Source organism: Pagrus pagrus (genome assembly GCF_965226575.1).
Source record: "Pagrus pagrus genome assembly, chromosome: 1".
In the NCBI taxonomy this organism is placed as follows: Eukaryota; Metazoa; Chordata; class Actinopteri; order Spariformes; family Sparidae; genus Pagrus; species Pagrus pagrus.
In genome coordinates this window covers 27384625-27406255 of record NC_140185.1, presented here as the reverse complement: position 1 = coordinate 27406255, position 21631 = coordinate 27384625, and the positions used below count along the sequence as shown (strand labels likewise).

Sequence of the window (21631 nt, the reverse complement as noted above, 5' to 3'; positions counted from 1 at the left end):
CTGAAGAAGCAATTTCTTCGCAGGACAAGTAAATGACCTTTGCTACGGTATCTAAAGGAAGTTTATTAATATTGGTTTTGGCTTCTAGCTTTTGCTTCAAACAACTTCATCTTGTGTTTTAATTGAGTGAGCCTGTGTCAAACGGTTTGAAGGCTCTTTCAGATGACATCAAATGTCCATCAAAATATGAACTGAAAAATATGACTGAAGGCCAACAATGTTTATAAAAATGGAGCTTTTTCTTCAAATTATCTGAACACGTCTCTCATTGTGGGCATTTTGACTTCTCAAAAGCACATGTGTAATTCATAATATTTATTATCAATGTCATTATTTCCCCTGTGTTTGACAACTCAAAATACAGACTGTGAAAAGTCTAAGAATAAGTTGGACATGACAACCATCTGGACTAAATGCTTTCCAATATTTCAATAAACTAATGCCCCAATTGATGGCAGTCAAAACAAATTAAACTAATCGTGTAACCCCGAGTCAGTAATTTCTGCTGGATATAATTTATATTTACACTGAAGTAGATAGTGGCTGCGCTGCTGTCTCGGAGAATAAACACCAGAAAACCAGACAGCCACACTATTACCTCTACTTTGTGGTAATTGAGTGAGACAGATATTCTATATGCAGGGACAAAGTGAGTTGGAAAGACAATTAGAGACAGAAAGAGAACAAACAGGACGAGGGGTCGGACATCAACAGAGACAGTACGAGAGGAAGAGACAAAAGAAAAAGAGAGAAGATGAATAAATGAATAAATACGATGCTGGTCTTTGCGAGGCAGTGTGATCAGTATGCTGACATGATGCCAGTGTGCCAAAAAGTTACTTCCTCTTATCACCGGTGTGACTCCACAGAGAGCAATTATTCCAGCACTTTTAAGGACCCAAACAAGGGTCACATGAAGGCAAAGCAATTATTACGTGATTAATGTCTGCAACTGTTGTTTGTCAAAAAACAGTATAACTTCACACAAGTTTCCACTTCAGTGGGAGCAGCTGTGCAGTGTAATGCAATCCAACAGTCCTGCAGTAAACCGTATCTTTGGGGTGATTGATGTCGAGTTCAGTTCAGCGGATTTGGCAGCCTCATGAGACCGCCCTCGTAAAACACTTGTCAACAACAATTCTTCCAGTCCATCCTTCCACTCAGGCTACACAGAGACCATCCTCCTTAAATTCAGACTGGATTACACAACACTCATGAATCAACATGAATCAAAATTAAATGCGACTACATTTTCATGCCTTTTCCGTCATTCCTCCAGCTGCCTCACTGACTGATGACCAGCTGTTCACTGGCAGACTGGCTGAGTGAGTGACTAACTGGGTGGCTAAATTGACTAGCTGACTACTCAAAGTGTGGGCTGCAAGACATCAGTCAATCTGTCATGTGCTCTCTGCTTTCATTACTACATGGCATCCATGACGCAAAGTGGCGAGAGATCTTTCATGTGTGATAAGAAGTTCAGCAACGGAGTCATGCGCAACATTGCATATTTCCAACATCATAATAAAAAGTTTAAAACCCAGTAGCAGTAGGAAGGGATATTTGACTGTTTTCCTTCTGAGCCAAAAATGCCACTTTAAAATTAAGTACAAATAAAAACAAACAAGAATTAAAAGGTGTTTCTTGCTTGTAATAAGATAAGACCTAAAAACAAGTCTCATTATTCTCACTGAGATGTGACTTTCAAGGTGATTTTGGTTTATATGTGTAATGAGGTGGTAATTAAACAAATATACTTGGTAAGTTTGTGCTAAGTTTGTGAGTTTTTGCATCATTTCTGTGTATTTTTTTTTCCTCTTTCCAAAATAAATCTTTTAACCAGTAGCTGATGCTCTCTGCAGTTATGGTGAGAGCTGTCCTTTCCTTTAAAACCCACTCAGGCCAAAAAACAAAAGCAAAATGCTGACACTCAAATCATAGTGTCTAAACTGAAAAGGGTAGATTCTTGTAAATCTAACCTTAATTTGTCAGTATTAACAGTTACCAGCACATTTACTGCCAAACTCTGTGTAGTCCCCTCCTGATCCTCTATAGAGAGATGTAGATAAATATATAGAAGGATAGACGACTGCAGTCACTAACACAACTCCCACTGCTTCAACACAGTGGAACCAATCATCGATCAGCATGTTCTTCATGAACCCAATTACCTGTTTTTCTGACCCCCACTGCCATGATTTCATCGAAGATGACAGTAACAAAGACCAAGCTCTGGGTGTTTGGGAGTTATGGAGTTCAGTCCCACAATCAGGAATCAACCCCCTGATGAAGCAGACGCTGAAAACTTTCAACCCAGCGCTGTTGGATTTATCTACATCGATATGACCATCACGCTCAATAAGGTTTATGATATCTGAACCACTGTGAGCTATAATCTAATGCCTGTTTATCATGAGACTGAGTAATAACTTGTTTTTTTACTGTGATCATTTATGAAAATATAATATTTACTTAGAGGATTCAAAAACATAGTTTCCTGTCCTTAGTAGCGACCTCCCTTTGACACTCTAAACAACATGAGTACCTTTAATTACACTGTCATCAGGCTAACTGAGGTTGTATTTTCCAGGGAGTACTTAACCACTACCTGTCATCCTGCCAAATGTCATGTCCCCATTTCACAGCAATTAGAGAGACGACAGAGCTGGAAGCAAACAAACCAGCAGTAAACGAAAGGGTCTCAACCAGACACATGTTGTCACTGCAACCTCAGTTGATCCACTGCAGTTTATTGCAGGTTCTGGTTAGAAAATATCTTTAAGGAGAAGGTCTTGGCATTTTTTGTCTAGAGAGTCTTGTTAGATGATTAAAATCCAAATCAATTCATCAATTGAGCAGAGTGACTGATCTGTTCCTCTTAGAGGAAAGCATCCATTTTAAATTACTTCAATAAAACCACACTCAGATTCTGTTCATTGTGTTGGTTTGTGTTTTCCTCTGGTTACATAGTTATGCACCAATTTTTGTTGAATATTTGTGCGTCAGTCAGAAAGAAGCAGTTTTTGTATTTTCTCATAAATTTCTCCACTAACTAAGAGGGGACCTCTGTTTCTGTTCATTTTGGAAAAACAAAAATAGAATAGATTATATTGAGGTCTTTTACTATAATCATACTTCAAATGTGTCCTTTTATTTTTTATAAAACGTTGCTGCGTCCTTCAGCGACGTCTACCTACCAAAGAGGGGGCGTCCATATACTGCAGTGGAGCTGTCTGCACCCTTTCTTTCACCTGATGATAATTTGTTTACGAAATAGATTTTCTTTGTTTCTTTCTGAAGTTGATAATTAACTTTGATGTCATCACATAAACACACACACACACACACACACACACACACACACACACACACACACACACACACACACACACACACACACACACACACACACACACACACACACACACACACACACACACACTAAATGCCACCAATGCCTGTTGTGATGAATCCAAAATGAGCTTATAAATATACATGATCTCTTCTGTGTCAAACATCCGCAGAGCACTGAGGAAATGAAGTCAGTGTCCGTCCTACTGACTGAATGGCTTTGTTGTTTGCACTACTGTAAGTGAATGCTATGAGCTCTGATAAAACAGTCAGAAATATTTAAGCTGCGTGGTGTTCATGTGGTCTGGTGTTGCGCTGATTCCCTCTGATGAGGGAACTGACACTGCCGTAGTTAACATTATGATTTCTTTTTTTGATTAACTGTGCCATGTAAATATGAGGAAAAATATAAGGCTCAGTGTCTGCCCCAGGCTTGAAGACAGAGGCAGCCACTTCTGGTGGAATAAATGTCACATTTCCATTTGAATATTGTGGCGCAGCGGACAGAAAGGTCAGCTTGAAATCCACTTAATACCGGATATGATATGACCAACCACTAATCCAATGACTTGTGTTGTGGCTCCAGGATGAGATTTTTCTCATTCTCTCTTTCACACAATACAAACTAGGACTTCACAGTTTTACAACTAAAGCAAAAGGCTTACAGGTGTTTTACAACAAGAGCACTCCACAGAGAAGTTCAACAAACTTCTGCTCACCTGTGGGCAATCTGTGCTCTGACTAATGACACTGTCAAGAAGACGGGTCTTTTTGTTGAGACCATGGGAAATGATTGATGATAACCCTCATTCCTGGAGTATTTTAGTTGAGTTTACCCGTCTACGTGTCCACTGAACAGAAATCAATGCTGAGCTCAGTGCAGGGCTGGGGATAAGAGAAGAGGACCATGTTGCCCAAATGAGGCAAGTCAGGGTGACGCTGTGAGGAACTCATGAAAAGACGACAGAAAGCGAGTCGAGCCTGTTCAAACATTTGGATAAACAATTTGTTTGAGGGTGATGACAGGCTGGCAATAAATCTTATATTTTGAGTAAATGAGATACTGAGCAGCCTGATAATGAAACATGTGACATGAAAAGCGTTAAAAGATTTATTAAGGTGGCCGAACAATATGTATTATTTGTGTTTTATCTGATACTTACCTGAATTTGAATGAGACGCAGCCTCTGCCTCATTATGCTGTTTAGGTGCCTGCTTGTATTCGAGCCCCAGTGCTTGTCTAGCCCCGATGTGTCATTTATCAAAGTGTATGTTGTACACAATTAGTAGGAGAGTCGTTGTTTGTTTTGTTTCCAATCAACGATAGTGCCTTTAATTGCATTATAAAAAAAGCTAATTTCGATTGATTTTATGATTGAAACTTTTCACCCCACAGTTTAAAACTTCAATGCTTAGCTATTGTCTCTAAAACCGATGTCTGTGCGCCTGTGAGTCAATGTCTGGATCTGGTTTTGAGTGCAACAACAATATTTAAATATCTTTTAATATTTTGGGGTGCACGTTTATCTTTTTGCTAACCCTATTTTTATGTGTTTTATGTGTTTTATGTGTATGTGTTCACTTGGCAACTCTCAGATTGAGACTTCCACATGTATTTAAAATATGTTAAATCCTACATTGTTTACATTCATGTACCTCCTTTGTTACTCATACTTTACTGCAACCTGTCAATCAGCAGAGTATTGTGAAACCAACAGCAGCGTGTGATTGGTGCCTCCTGCACGCTTTTGTAAATGCTCAACACAAACAAACAACCGTTTGTTCCATTATGCTACTACTGGTCAAAAACACACACCTAAAATTCCCATACAGTCACCGACCAACACACAACTACAAGTTCTTTTTTTTAATTACAACCAAGAACAGCTGCGCCACCGCTGACTCATTTACTCAACACAAACACATGACCATGGCTCATTCAGGCCATTGTCCTCGCAAACACAGATAAATCCACAAAGCCCATTTATGTGATGATTCAGCCTCAGTTCCCCACAGAGGTTTTCTGATTTCCTTCAGGAAAACACTTCTCTTCTGTAGCAGAGCCAACCAGCAGCTTTAAAATACACTGGGGAAGAAGCTTCATGCTGCTGATGCCAAATGGCTTATTAGCATTACTGATGAACTGTTTGTTGTTAGCAGAGCAAGCAGATCAGAGCGCCAGCAATTTAAGATCTTCAGAAAATCTCATCACAGAATAAACATTAAAAATCTGCAGCAACAGCAAGCTGCTCTTCTTTTTGTAATGGCCGTGCTTTTTAAAAGGTGATAAACAACTACTACAAATTTGGCAGAGACGTTGTCGACTGGATGGCATGCCAACATGTATAAAGATTAAACTTTTACTGCACAAGCATCACATTTTGATATCGCTACAGCCACTGTGCCTGGCAGCAATAAAACTACTGACATGGATGACAAAGTCTCTTGATCAACGAAGACATTAATAAGGCCACTGGAGGCTGATCTGTGTCTGTATCAAGTTCTCCATATAAAGTGATAAGACAAGACTGATAAGTTCACAAAGATAGAATTATTATTTATCTGGAGTTGTACTTTTAGCTCTGTTTTGGTCTCCATCTACTCTTCAGGGAGATATCTGCCACTTTCGCTGCCAAATGCTCCACTATGTTCACTAGCTAGTTTCTAATGGTAGCTAACAACGCTATGAGAGAAGCATGAGAGTGAAGAAAAACAGTAAAGCAGCAGGCTGGACAGCTTAGAAATGAGCTGAAACTTCCTATAAAACTTCAGGGACATGTGCATTTTAAGTATGGCCGTCTTCAAATGTGTGGAAGTTTGTGCTTTTAGCTTCGAGTATTTAAAAGCTGAAAGCTGGGACGTGATCGGAGGCAGGTGCTTCAGCCTCCATTAACTAAACCACCAAATTACCTCCCACACAACCAGCCGAGTAACTACTTTTAGGCCTTCAAGCATCCAAAATATCATTCGATCAAGCCACAATGCTGCTCCACCGATACAGAGTGTGGCATTTAGCCTGCAGACTGACAGATCGTTTGTCTTTTCTCTTCTGTTAATCAGCAGAGTTTGTTGCAGGCTCTTTCTTAATTTCAATGTGTGATCAGTCTGCTGCCCCCAGACACTGCTTCCCCATGTGCTTGATAGAAGTTGGTAATGAGATCTTCAGCTTCAGGCTGTGTGTGTGGCAGTGTGATGTATTCTGGGAGCAGGTGCACAGCGACGGCTCCACACAGTTCTCTGATTATTTTGGACACGACTTGCTGTTAACATCCAAGTTCACTGATGGTGACATTTCCTCCTGCCTCAGCCTAGTAATGCTACACAGGTTTGCTGTGTGTAATGCGTTGCACTGTAACATATTTAAACGCTAAGACAGACCTTTCAATGCTGCCATTTTTTTAAAGGGGTATTCCGGCATTTTTAAACCAGGGCCATATATGTACATGTGTTGGTATGTAAATGATTCATACTATGTCATTCTGCAAAGATATGGAACCGGTCCAGTAGATCCCCTTCAATGTGATCCTTTGGGGCAACTCTGAGCGTTGAAGTTACGTCTGCTAAATGTGCTCGTTTTAGCCACTGACAGTCTGAAGTTGTTATTCTAAGCGTCTGACAACATTACTGAAATGATTCCTAAAGAAAAAGACCTTTTTGTTAAACAATAAGATCAGTTTTGTAACCAGACACACAAGAAGTCTCGCTCTGAAATCTTGCGAGAGAGTGAGTGGTTGCAGGAAGACGATGGTAGAAACCTGAGTCAGAGTTTGGAGTTTATATCAAAGAACTGCCAACAAAAACTTATTTGCAAAGTCATGACTGAATGTTTAACTGATTTTGACAATCTTAATTAAATACCTCTTGGGGGATTTCAGAGCAAGACTTCTCCTTGTGTGAGACTTGCACTTTTGGTAGACGTAACTTTGACAGTCATAGTTGCTAAAGGATAACACTGAAGCGATCGCAGCCGTGTTGTTGCTGCCACCTGAGGCAATCTATTGGACTGAATCCAAAACTTTTGGTAAGTATGAATCATTTAGATACCAAAACATGTTTACACAGGGCCCAAATATCAAAATACCAAACTTCCCCTTCAACAGAGATGTTCAGTGGCATAATCTTACCTTCTTCTGCACAAAGTCCATGATGTTTTTGAAGTCCAAGTCGTCGTAGTAGTTCACTATGCCTCTTCGGATGTTCTTGTTCAGCAACCCCACCGTCTGTAAGAGGGAGAAAATCAAACAAAAGTGTATTTGTGTGTGCTAATGAAAGGAGGAGGTCATGTATCGAGATTTTGTTTCCATGACACAGCTGATCTCCAATCAATGTGTCAGAAGGGCAGCTCAGGAGAGGAAATGCTCGGATTCGTCAAGGTGACTGATGCACTGAACTGGAATATTAAAATATGACAGTTTGACAGCGCCCATCTGTCGGTCACAATCTGGTGCAGCGGGGTCACATTAGGTTAATGTCTCAGGCCATCCAGAGACTGAAAATAAATATTTGCAGCCTGAAACTCCACCGAGTTCAATCATGGAGAGCTTTTCATCCAATGCTTTCATTGAGGGAACTAATCATTTATTCCATTTAAGATGGGGGCAAAGCACGAGGCTTTATACATAAAAACATGAGGCTTTTTACCCCATTTCAGGCCTGAGAAGCTCCCTCATTTTGCTCTTTTAACCAGGGATAACGAACTGAGACTGCTCCCCTCATGAAAGTCACATAGATTAAAAAGGGGCTGAGCCTTTTTTTAACTTCTTTTCTTCCATCTTTGAACACATCAGGATATCAGGTCTTCACAGTCGATCTATAGGAGCAGGGCAGCCATGTTTAAACCACATTACAACGAGCAGATTTAAAGACTTTAAAGACAAAGCGTTTCCCTTTGAGACACGACCATTATTAAAGAACTCACAATACACTCACGCAGCACTTTCCATACTAAACATGGTGTTCATGGAAATGAGACCCGGGAAGCGAAATCTATCTTTATAAAAATCTACTTACACATGCAAGAAACTTAAATCAAATTAGGATGGTTAAAATCCCTCATGCACTGCTATATCTTAATAATCTCAATGTAAATGAGACGACAGTAAAATAAAGATTTGACATGCGAGAGGCAGGGTCTGTATTGTATTTTAAATAAAACTGCCATTAACACACTGAAATGTTACTATACTAAACTATAATGTTGATAATTTAGCTTTTCCTTTGGCAAATAAATATTAAAATGCGCCACACAATATTGAAAAGGCTTTTCCAAGGCAGGCCATTATTATGTGTAATGTACAAGTCATGTAAATGAGATGATTGAAAGCATTAAAAGGGGTGAAAAGAGAGACTGATGCTAAGCTGGTTCCCACAGAGACACATTAAGATGTTCATTAATGAAAACTGATGGAATGAATATCTCAGCAGTCGACTGCTGATCGTAATCACACCAGTTTTTAGTTCAGTAAATCATAAATCATGGGCGCATGACCACATTAGCAGTAATCCTTCAAAAGTGTCAATTAACGAAAACTTCCTCACTTCTTAAGGTGTGATTCTGTTTTGTTTGAATGTTTACTTCACGTTCAAACCATCTTTTCGGCTCACAAAAATAATATGAGTCACTTTAATACCTCATGCATCATCACTGGTAACACGATCTTCATGCAAATAAGACGAACGAAAGAAGTAATACAAACTTTGCTCTAGTTTAATGCTACAAATCACACAAATACGAAGACAAAACAGGATAAAGGTAATGAAGAGTAGTTATTCAGCACACTCTCCTAATCACAGAAGCAGCAGGCGCGTATCTACTAAAAAGTTTAGCAGCAACCACAATGAAGGGTTCAGTAACTCTCCTGCTAGTTTGGATGCAGATTTAGGCAGTTTCATGCAGTTTTGTGTCTCAGAAGATTGTGGCAAGAAATAATTACACGATTTCACTCTTAGATTAAAAGAAGCCCAAACCCTACCTACTAAAGGTCATCATACTGTGGGCACAGTTACTGTATGTGTGTTATGTGCTTAATGTTTATAACATCTAATCATAAACATATAATACTGTGAAAGATTTTTTGAGAGTTTTGCACAGAAAAGAAAAACAACGTCATTAACCCTGATGACTAAGGCCGCATCTGTTGCTGTTTCACAATAAAAGGCTTCATGTCGTGTGCCATGAAAGGCTTTTAATATGAAGACGCAGGAAGACAGATAGTGAGCAACACAATAGGAGAGATGTAGAAGGGATGAAAGAGAAGGATTAGGAGAGAGATAGTGGAAGTGAGAAAGACAGAGAGAAGAAAGAAAGATACAGAAACACAAAGACGAGTCAGGGAAGCAGAACATTTCATTAGCATACTGATATCATACAGATAATAATCCTATCTGTTCTTTGAACCAATCAGTTGGGATTATACCATCCCTGTGCATTTCCTTTCTAAAAATAGGAGCAAACCGGTTTTCAAAATGAGCAGTGAAGTCTCCATTTAATGAAAGGTATTCTACTGTATCAGATTATTAACTTGCTCTGTAAAGGTTGATGGTCATCTTGCTCCCCCGCTGCAAGAGGTTAACTTCACTCTCAAACACTCTTTCTGACCACCTGCTGATGCGAGACAGTTTCAGCGCCAGGTGGCCGATCAACACCTTGGACGACTCACCTGGTTGCGGAACACCAGCGCCAATATTCCTCCCAGCAGCTCCAGGATCAGACACACTGCCAGGGTGTACATGAACTGTGACCAGACAGACAACAGAGAGGAAAAGACATTACACACGGTCGCCTACACACAAATAGACTTTACATTTTAATATCCATCTTTATCAATGAACCAACTCTCTCAGGTGGAATTAGATGGAGCCTTATACATTTGGGATTCGATGTTCAAGGTGACTTCAGTGTACTGCTTCATGCCTTTTCTTAATGTGTGTCATTATAAAAAACAAACAAACACAATAATAAATCAAACAGTTACATCCCAGCAAACACTTTGTTGTGTGAAAAAAAAACATATAACTTGGCTCTCAGCCGACCACTCACCACTTTCAGTAGGGTTAGATTGTCCCTCAATGAAGCCAAGACACCAATGAATGAAACAACAAACATGACGATTCCCAGGAGGATCAGGATTATAGCCGGGGCCAAAAACACTCCCTCCAGTGTCTTGTAGCGTTGTCTCTCCACCTCCGCATAGATGCCAATGGCCAGGATAAAGCCACCTATCAACTAGAAACACAGTGAGAAGCAGTTAGGAGGGGTTAGTTCACAAATTCATATTTCCCTGTCCTCATTTAGCACCACCATCAGTTGGTAAATGTTAACATGCTAAAGATGAAACACTGTAAAAATTACAACCTACAAGATGCAAAATGGTACTAGGATCTCATGTTCCATCAACTTACTGACTTCTCCACTAGAAACATTTGGTGGGCCCTGCTCTATGTCCTTGAGAGCATGAATCTCCTGCTACTGAAACTACGCAGACTAATTAGTATCTAACCATGATCTGCATTTTCATCAGACTGAAGTTGACGGCAGTAACAGATAATTAAGTGTTGCTATTGAAAATGACAGCGTTCTTCAATTAGGCTCTCTGAAGATTGTTGGTTTTGGATACAGTGAATCTACTGGGAACAATCAGTGTGCACGCAAGCGCACACACACACACACACACACACACACACACACACACACACACACACACACACACACACACACACACACACACACACACACACACACACACACACACACACAGCTTTGTCTTTGTGGTTTTCTCACTCAGTTACTCAAACATAATTTGATAATCAATTCAAGTCAGACCTCAGATATTTTTCTTAAGAACTCAACGCTGTGAAGCAGGTAATTGAGCATTCACACACAACCACACACACAATCATGGGTAAAAACCAGACAGATCACCAGTGTATCGTAAAATGAACATCTCATTGTTGGAGACTGAGGCTTCTTGCTGTGAGCCACAGTATCACAGAAACAAAAGAGATATTTGTATGTATGTGAAATGTATCGCTCAGAAACACTGACAACACCCTCACACTAACAGCAGGTAGAAACTGAGTATTTTCTTCTTTGTTCAAACTGCGTCACGAATCCTTTTCAACAAAACTATACAGAACAATTTAGATGTTCTGAGAAAACGTTGACATGCTCAAATTAAAAGGCCTAAGCATAATTACAACTTTCAGCTCATTCTACTTTTTTGAAAACCGATCTAAAAGGTCTGAACTAAAATATACAGTACAGTAAGCCAGCCGTATAATGACGGCGGCTCACTTTTCTGGCTTTCAAACAGCAACGCACACCAATCAACAGCCTTATGTGGTTTAGTGCTGTATAAGTAGTCTCGGCAGTTAGTGTATAGCTGCTAATGGACGCTAATTGCAGGTTTTCTTCTCAAGCATATATTAACGGGTCAACCACAAGGGTCTGAACATTTAGATCTTAGTTTGAGTGCCGGTGTGTTTTAATAAGCCTGCAAAAGCAGAATAAGGACCGTTACCGCTCACTGTGTTCGGATCTTACACCAGTGTTTTTTCAGTCAGGGTCCTCTGGGGCCCTGTCCTGCATGCTTTAGATGTTTCCCTGCTCCAACACACCTGATTCAAATGATCAGCACGTCATCGAGCTCTGCTGAAGCCTGATAACCACCAGTTCATTTGAATCCGATGTGTTCGGGCAGGGACATCTAAAACATTGAAATTTGAAAATTGGGCCAGCAACTAAAAACCTCAAGGCTTATTTATGTAGAAATTAAAATTGTTAACTTGATTCTTCCTCAAAAAGGTTAATTTAATCAGATTATACTAAACCTTGTTAACACTGACGCGGGCTTATAGGCATGAGCTCACTGCAGAGAAACAGACTGAGACAGAAGTTTGGTTCTTCAGTCAGAAATAATTAGCAGACTATCCCGTCCAGCGTTTTGTGCCTTACTTAACTCATCTGCATATCTTCAGTGTCACATTAACATACATCAAAGCTGCTTCAACAATCTGCATTAAATTAGCATCTGGGAGCAGCTAATTATCTGCAACTGTCAGTGCCTACCAGGGATATTATGAGAGTGAAGAAAAGCGTTAAGGGTCAAGAAACATGTCCACTCCACTGTTCATCTCACAGTTTTCATTATAATTCCTTCTACTAAAAAAAGGGGAAGGCTAGTTTGGATCTTTGTTGATTTCAGTAACAAAGCTGATTGCTGATAAAACAATCCATCCATCCGCAGCACAGCACTTATCACTGACAATTATCAACGGGCCTTGCACTTGTCTCATGATAGTTTGCGTCATCCCGCATGGTTGAAGATGAGCATGTTACTATTCTTGATCATGAAGGAGGCGTGAGGTCCAAAATGTTCACCAGAAAAAAAGGAAAAAATCTGGTAAAGCAGGAATGTGCAACAGTCCTCTCCTTGTTAATGTATACTAAAAATGTAAGTAGAAAATGAATACATAACATAATGGCAAAGTTAAATCACCAAGTCTGTGCCTACAATGAGCTCCAGGCAGGTCTGAAATTAAAAAGGCCACACAGATTCAGTTACAGCCAAATGGCACAGGAGCAAATGTAGGCCTGTAATGTGATCAGGCAGCTGAGGCAATAACTGGCCAGACACCAATGACCCATTTATGTAAAGCAACTTTCATTATTTTTTATTCTTATGCATCCAGGCAGGGTCAAGTGGATCTGCTTACTTGCAATCACACATTTATACATTCAGCTAAAAGCTGCACAAACACACGTTCTTTCAGTGAAAACAATAGATCATAACAACTTGGTTTTATTTTGGGTTATTTTGGGTTGAGGCCATTGTTTCTAATATTGACATTGAACACATGAAAGTAATTGCTGGGATCTGGGAACATAGAAAAAACGCTACAAATAAAGCAAAAAAGGGCAACAGACACGAGTGGTCCGACGGATTGTGATTATCTGAATCATTTTATTTGGAGCTAAAACTGTTTTGCAAACATGATGAGGTCCAACAAGACTAGTTCACACATACAAACTCCAAATGCACTCAAGGCTGCTATTCACTTTGAATGAGACCCACTGTTTCAGCCCAGCGCTGCCTGCTGAGCTGCAGAGATTTAAAAGGCGCTGAGCAACACTACAGAGGAAAGTTGAGTAAAGCTAAATGCTATGCAAATATCCTCTGATGCAATGGAAGCTATGCAGCTGAGAGTCCAACGCAGATACGGTGCAGCATTGTAATCCTTCTTTCCAGCTCAGGGGCTATTGTTGTTTCAGTTGTTGTTGAGCTTGAACAATGTGTGTACCCAGGCAACGTCTGAGAAGATATGACCAACTTCCTCTTGTGTAGTACATGTCAGAACCATAAATCTATTATGTAGACTTGGATACAGCGGTGCCACGCAGCCTTGCTTCTAATTTTGCCCAGTGGCCACTTGTGGTATTGCAGCAAAAAAATTCCCCTGTGGTCCAGAAAGCATTTTCCCCGTAGACCACTAGCTCCCAGTCTACAGCCGTGCTAGCAGTTCTGCGAGGACGTGCTTCGTCACAGATGTGCTTTAAGCTAAACGTACCGTTACAAAGCCAATGCTAACATGTTGGGGTTGGGCACGTGAAATTTTTACCATGTTCACCACTTTAGTTGCTCTGTTGGCAATGCTAACATTTGAAAATAAGCACTAAACACTGTGCTTCAAGATCTCAGCAAATGTTATGGTAAGTACAATGCTGTCCTGAACAATAAAACTGATGGATGATGCTACAAAAATGAAGCCCAGACTCAGTTTAAACACACTTCCTGTAGTGTTAAACAGTATAATACATTTTAATGTCTTAAATTTTCCCTGAAACAAAGATGACTTCCAAGAAAACACACACACACACACACACACACACACACAAACACACACAAGCACATACACACGCGCACACACTACAAAAGCTCTGTAGGACAGCTAGATCACAGCATGTTTCATCTACAAACACCTCATTCTTTGACACGTGTGTTGCAAATTGCAGTCTGCTTCCCCACGGTCTATCTTGAGCCTCACAAATTGAGACAGGCAACATGTCAGCGCAGGAGGAAGGAGCAAAGGAAGGACGGAGAGAAAAGGAGTGTTTTTACATTAGTAGTCATCTCGGAGCTCTGAAGGTCCAAGAAACTGTTTATAATCCACCTTGATGTCTTTTCCTTACAAGTCCCTGCGTGCTGTCTGTTATGTTATCTTGCTGCCGGCTGGTCGCCTGCCACCCCAAAACTCTCTTACATTCAGCCAAGAGGAGAGGAGGGCACTTACAGCAATAAATACAGAGCAACTCTAAATTTCTTTGTCAAGACGATGATGAGTGATTGTCTCTGCAAAGAGTTCACGGATCTGATTTGTTCATGTAAACAAGTCTTAACCAAAATAACTGAGATAATATAATAACACAGGCAGTGCTCTGTTTATCAGCATGCACTTAGCTGCAGATGACTGGGTGACAATATCAGGGCATTAGGCCAAGGTTAAGCTGTTTTATATAACCTGTAACACTCTGTTCAAACATCTCCACAATGCTCTTAGCGTTTCTGACTGACTGCTGTGGGGGGAACACACTGCAGTGCTGGGACTCAGAAGGAGCTCTGAAACCAGGCTACAAACTGCAGATATATGACAAAAATGCACTAATATAAAATGACTTACTGCAGGAACTGTCACTCTAGAGTTACTGATCTAATACTAGAAAATTATATGGTACTAAATTGAACATATATAGAAATAAGGCTAGGCAAAATATCAATATCATATAGTTGTCGTCATAGCAGACTGTATAGCATAGTGTTGTCTTTTCCTGATTTTAAAGGCTGCACTACAGTAAAGTTTTTATTTTCTGAACTTATCAGACTGTTCTACTTGCCTTTATCCACTAATCCATTATATCCATATTACTGATGATTATTTATGAGAAATCCTTTTTATATATTGTGTCAATAGTTTGTAGTCATCGCTACAAAATGGTCACAATACTGGCACCGAGGTGTTTGATCAAAAATATTGTGATATTTGACGCTGTTGCCTTGTCTTAGCATTTATGAATATCCAGATATATACTGTGTATCTGAAATAGCCTAAAAATATTGCGTTATCATATCAGGCCACATCGCCCAGCCCTATGACAAAATGAAGTACTTGAAGTAGAAATGCATCTCATGATTTCTTATTTAAGTGACTAATTGGCTTCATGAATGAATTCATAAATTGGTTTTGAGAATGGCTTTTAAATGCCTCGTTATTTAATGTATTCATATTTTTTTCTGTCATATTACATCGCTCAATTTAGCTGTTGATTGCTTTACAATCCCATGCTCACCAATTTAACAAGATGAGATGAGTCATCTTTAATTTAATTCAAACTAGGGTTGGGCTGTATATAATCATTTTTAGGCAAAAGCTCACAGTGTAGAGAATATGTGTCATGGGATGATGGTCAAAGATGTCAGCTACTGTAATGTTTAGAGACATATGTCCACTTGGGGGGGCCGTGTTGATGAGACCAGCTGCAGGTGAGAATAAAGTCATAAATATGACTTTGGACCAATTAAGCCTATGATTTTTTTCACATAAAGCAAACAGGGACATATCTATTCAATAGACATATAATGCCTGTCGAGGTTGCTCGATGTCGAGGACTGAGTTTGTAATCATTCCCACACACAACAAGAGTTGTCAGTCATTAAGGCAGACTGTCCTTAATTACAGGGCAATTGCAGTCACAGTTACTGTTCAGTGGTCAAAAGTCAATGTGTGCATGTGTATTTGTTTCAGAATGAGCCACAGTAAATGAGTTGTGCTCAGTCAACTGTCACTGGGTAAATAAAGGTTGAGAAAAGCAGATAATCTCACACAGCAGCCTGAAGTGAAATCAACCCACAGGAACAACAAGTTCAGAGCTGCGAACACAGTTAGGAAGGTTTTCTTCAAAATGCAGAAACTCCTCTCCAACTGACAGAAGAAAACAAGTTTCGACTAATTACAGATGTAATCATAACTACTGATAAAGTCATTTTACACACCTCCAATCATGTCATAATAATAGTTAATAATAAATGATTGATAAATCATAAACTCTGCTCTGCCGATCTAAAGCACTGTTTGCATTATATCACTACTTCTAAGTGCTGTATAGTAGGCAACTGGACATCAGTTTCAGTTGCTTGAAGACATTTCACCTCTCGTCCAAGAGGCTTCTTCAGTTCAGATAGTCCTCAGATGCCCTTAATGACTCTGTAAGGACACTCCCACACACGGGTTAAAAGCCTACAACTCCCCTCCAGTTAGTTAGAACTGAAGAAGCCTCTTGGATTAGAGGTGAAACGTCCAGTTGCCAACGATATAGCACTTAGAATAACCACGACCTGGATGAGAACCTTCATCGACATTATATCACTACATTCGTTAACATAATGTCAGAATGACTTTCAAAGACCACAAACAAAAACCTTTGGAATTATAATCTTTCAAAAACGTTTCATGCTTTGGTTTTGGTCATTGTCAACTGTAAGATCTCTGATCCTAAAGTCAGATTAAAAGGAACCTTTGTTCCTACATGACCTAAATATTTTTAAAAGTAAACAGGAAATACCTAATCTTCTCCTCTACATTGTTTCTCTAACATACGCTGCTACACTCGGTGGTTTGCTGCCTCAGCAGCTGATCTCCAGCACACGGACATCCTGTCCTGCGGTGCAATGAAACCGTGTGAAGAAGAGGTCGTTTTTTCAAAAGGAGGGATTAATACAAATCAATCAAGAGCCAGTAATACTCTAAAAGCTTCATTAGTTACAAACTTCCTAAAAAAATCATTACTACAGAACGCAATGCTGCCATTAAAGCTCTCTGTTGTATCACGATTTGCCATTTCAATCACTATTTACAAGAATTGTGGGGAAATATTACTGATTACAACATCCAGACAACTAAAAATGGATTTAAATGACTCCCACACATCCGCTTTATGAAACGTTGTGGCAACAAAATAAAAAACTGTTGGTAGTGCCACAAATGAAATAAGGATGTGAAAATATGACCTAAACTGCTCTTTCTCTTGTATGAAGCCGAGATAAATCGCATGCTTCAGAAGCAGCATTTCACAAGAATTTTCTCTTTAACGTGAATGAATCAACAAGCTGCAGGAGCAAAGCAAATATAACTTGTTAATCTGTTTCACCTCCCCTATCAGAGCAGCATTCACTCTCCATAATAAACCCATTACTGCCTCCCCTCTCCTGCTCTGTCTCCCCCACTATCCATGAATAAATGTTTCAGAAATATCTCACCGAAGCAACAAATAAGTGATTTTGTTGTGTCAATCAGCCATCTGTCTCTGCAAATACACAATCTGGCATGCCATCTATGAGAGGGAGCAGCTGCAGGGTTTGGCTATGTCACATAAAACCTTTATTCTTTATAAAACTGCCATAATGTAAGCCGTCATTGCCACCGAGGGTCTTGTCTCCGTTATATCAGAGTAATTTGTCGAATCAAGTGTCATCTCCAGGAGTCAAATTATACGACTTTATGTCGCTGCCTTTGAAAAATAAACTGAGGCAAGTAAATTATAACTATCGAGGTATTTCATCCTTGTTTTTGACAAATCACAGCATCTTAGAAGACATTTAAGTGAACCACTTAAACTGGACAAAGAGTTAGACAACGCTCGCAGCTGAAGATGAATGACTGTAAGGCTGCCAAGGGTCTCTATTACCAACCAAATGTATACGCTACATATAAAGTAGCTGCTCTCCGGGAGACACTTCACCTCGGCTGACTTCCCTATGGCAGACACGTAAACCTTGACTTCTTCGGTCACTTGGGAGCAGTAGAAACAGATTGTGAGCATTACACTGACATATCAACGCCCACAAGTTGATATGGAAGCAGTTTGTTAACACATCCAGCAGTTAGTGAACGATATTATCATTCATCTGAAGTCTTGTGTCCTTTATTTTAGCTCTGTGTTTGGTCTCCACCACCTCCTGAGAGAAATACTGTTATATAATACTCCTTCAGCTCTTAAGTTATACGCTATGTTCCACTTCCAGTTTCTGTCTGTCTGTTGTCGGTGGCTTTTCAATGCTTATTCACTGAAAACAGCTGCCTGCTCTGTCCTAAATAGACACTCTGAGAGTGGTGAGAGTGAACCGAAACAAAGTTACAGCTGAACAACACGCTGAAACATAAAGGGAGCAGCAGAATCAGGTGGTAACTCTTTATAGGTTGATCACTGACCTCTTTCACACTTCCTCTTGCGATACGATAATAGATATTTTTGTTTAAACAAGGAGGTGCTCCAAGCAGATTCCCCCCAACAATTTGACAGAGTAACTACTTAAAAACAAGATGTGGCGTAAACTTCTGGAAACCTCTGTGAGTCAGAGTTGTATCCTTCCTTTAAACAGTTTAACTCCAGAGCTGTTCAGTTTTCTGGCAGTTATGCCTTTTGCCAGTTGTAGTCAGTGTGTGCATGTTGAGGGAAATAAACTAAGACTCTATACACTTTGTATATTGTTTAATCACAGAATTATTGTCTTGTATCTATCGTTATCGTTGTGAATCATATCATATTGTGAGTTAGGCAGTGATTTCTAATTAGCAGTGTGTGAAATGTGTTTCTAATTCATTCAAAAAGATATACATTTGTTTAATTTACTAAAAACGAAAACTTCAGAGAAGATCACCACACAGAAAACACGCTCCTGAAATGCAAAATTTTGATACGGAGAAAAGAAAATTTTGCAAACTTAACTCAGATGTAAATAATACTTCTTATTACTTCTTAAAAATATCTCAAGCAAATACTCTACTTACTGATTAAACAGTAGCACTTCTATCGTGTATTAGGCGTTTGTTTTATTGACTTATCTGAGTCGTTTCTGTGACTCGGCGTGAGATGACAGTGTGGCTGTATTTCAAAGATATAAAGGAGAAATCACCAGAAACATATTTGAAAACTTTAGTGAGTTTAATCCACCATGCAGACAGAAGTCTTGTAGAAGTTTGTAGGCTCTCTGCACAATACAATTACAGGACCAACTCTGTCATTTAGAGCAGTGTAATGCTGTCATTACATGATCTTTAATCTGCTGAAAAACATGTTGCCTCTCTGTCATGTGGTGGCCCAGACATGACTGGTGTTTGCGGGACAGTCTGACCACAGCAGGACGTGACAAAACACGCACAAGCAGCCTGACGGGGAAAAAACCTGAATATGCTGCTCTTCTCTTCTATTTTCTCTTTATCTGATGTCACGTTGTGTTTACCCAGCGCACAGCCTATCAGGCAGGTAAGGGTAGGGTAAAGGTGCACAGGGGAGGGTGTGGCCACAGACTGTTACACACAAAGTCACACACATTACTCCACAGGTACGACACCTGTCGCTTCAAAGCTGGAGAACAAAAACTGAATATGACAAAGTGGGTCAAACCTCCACATTTTCCACGCCATGACGACTTGAATTGTTATTTTTTCTTGCTGTGAGGCTGAACAGCACACACACACACACACACACACACACACACCGTCTACACCCTCTGGAGCCGGGATATATCTGTGCCAAGCTCCCGCTCCCTCCAAAACAAGCGATATTCGTGGCGTTACTCACCCAGAAGATGATGGAGTAGGCGAACAGGAGGAATTTGAGCAGAATGTAGGAGAACCTGTGACAGTACCGGACCTCTTCGTTGTTGGACATCGTGTCTGACTGAGGGCTGTTGACGGACAGCGGCTCCCTGCGCTGCGCTCAACACTTCCGCGTTGTCATCGTCACCACACCTGGGAGCGCACGCCGCCGTCATGGATGGATGGATGGATGGAGGGAGGGAGGGATGGTTTATGATATTAAAATACCGACATTTCTTTATCTAATGATTTATGGGTAGGGTCAAAAATAATTGTTTGTGACCGCCGAACCACGAAATTGATCTTAATCTGTCAAACATCCCTCTGTTCAGGGGCGTACCCAGGAATTATGGGCTCATGTACCTCCTCCTCTTTTCCATTATTTAAAAACCCAATGAGATTTATTATAAGGCCCTTTTGCAAGAGGCTTGGCCAAGAAGACAAGCAGCTTTAACATATTATACTTCATTTTTATTCCCTGCAGCCAGTGGTCTAATCTCCACACTATAAATTTGAGGATTCATGAATACGTTATTTGATTTACCACCTGAATTGTGTTACCAAAACAACTGAAAGAAACAATAACAACAACAAAATAAGTGTGAAATAAAAAAAACAAAGATTTTGTTTTTGTTATATATGTGTATGTGTACAAATGGGTACAAAAATTGCCTAAGATTAAGTAGAAAAACTTCGATCTCCAGTTAAAAATAAAAATGCAGTAAATGTATAGACTCTGCAATCTTGGTCGGTCCCAGTGTGCTCCCCTGGTCTGGGTCACATGGTCGGCCTGAAGATGTAAAGACAGTGCAGGATCGTGCAAACATCTGGATAAATCATCATATCATATACCATATATGAAACCTGATACATTCATTGAAAAGTAACTATGGCATTTTTCTCTCTTTGCTTTTTTAGGCCTAATTTTTAAGGCTCTCTGTGGTCTGATAAATCTACTGATTACCACATAATGGATTACACAGTTTAACTCAACAGCTCACAACTCAAAAAGATTAACTGAAAACACGATACTCTGCCCCCTAGTGGTGAACTCCAGCAGAGACAATAAAGAATTGGACACCCAGACTGTCCTCTGTTGGGACCAGTGGTCACAAGAATCCTTCTCAGAACCGGCTGAAATGTGGACTAGAAAAGTGTGGACTCAATGTGCTTAGAAATACAAATAAAAACTAAATACCATACATGATAGGATACAATACAATTAAATACTACAGGAAAACATTTGTAAAATTATATAAATCTGTTGATTAAAAACTTCAAAATCACATCGAACATAAATTGAATCTAAAACTAAATGCAAACTAACTTTTTGTCTCCACATCACCCAAAAAATGGCTTTTTGTGAAAGTTTTAGCCCTTAATCTAGCTCCGTTTCATAATTAGAGCCTGATGCAAACAGTGTGAACCACTCATGAATAAAGCTACAGCTGTGGACCACTCTGATACATCCAAACAACAAGCAGCCATCCCTGGGCTGTCGTGTACGCAGTGTGTCCAGCTGCATGAGCTCTGCTTGACCCTTATCAGCAGCTGTTCAACAGCTTCGTCACTTGTTCGCCATTTTCACCTCAGTTAGTTTGGTTTTTCTTCGTTTATCACCTCCGTCCTC

At 39.9% G+C, this 21631-nt stretch overlaps 1 protein-coding gene across 1 annotated transcript in view; it reads right to left on the bottom strand.

Moving 5' to 3' along the window:
* Positions 1 to 20128, bottom strand: part of tspan15 (tetraspanin 15) — a 29638-nt gene extending 9510 nt beyond the window's left edge. The window contains exons 1-4 of the mRNA XM_084352194.1: positions 19985 to 20128; positions 10391 to 10576; positions 10011 to 10085; positions 7476 to 7571 (exon numbers count right to left, since the gene is read on the bottom strand). Coding sequence (XP_084208320.1) covers positions 7476 to 7571; positions 10011 to 10085; positions 10391 to 10576; positions 19985 to 20074 — 447 coding nt within the window. The 5' untranslated portion in view covers positions 20075 to 20128. The remainder of the gene's footprint in view (positions 1 to 7475; positions 7572 to 10010; positions 10086 to 10390; positions 10577 to 19984) is intronic.
* Between the last annotated feature and the right edge of the window lie 1503 nt (positions 20129 to 21631).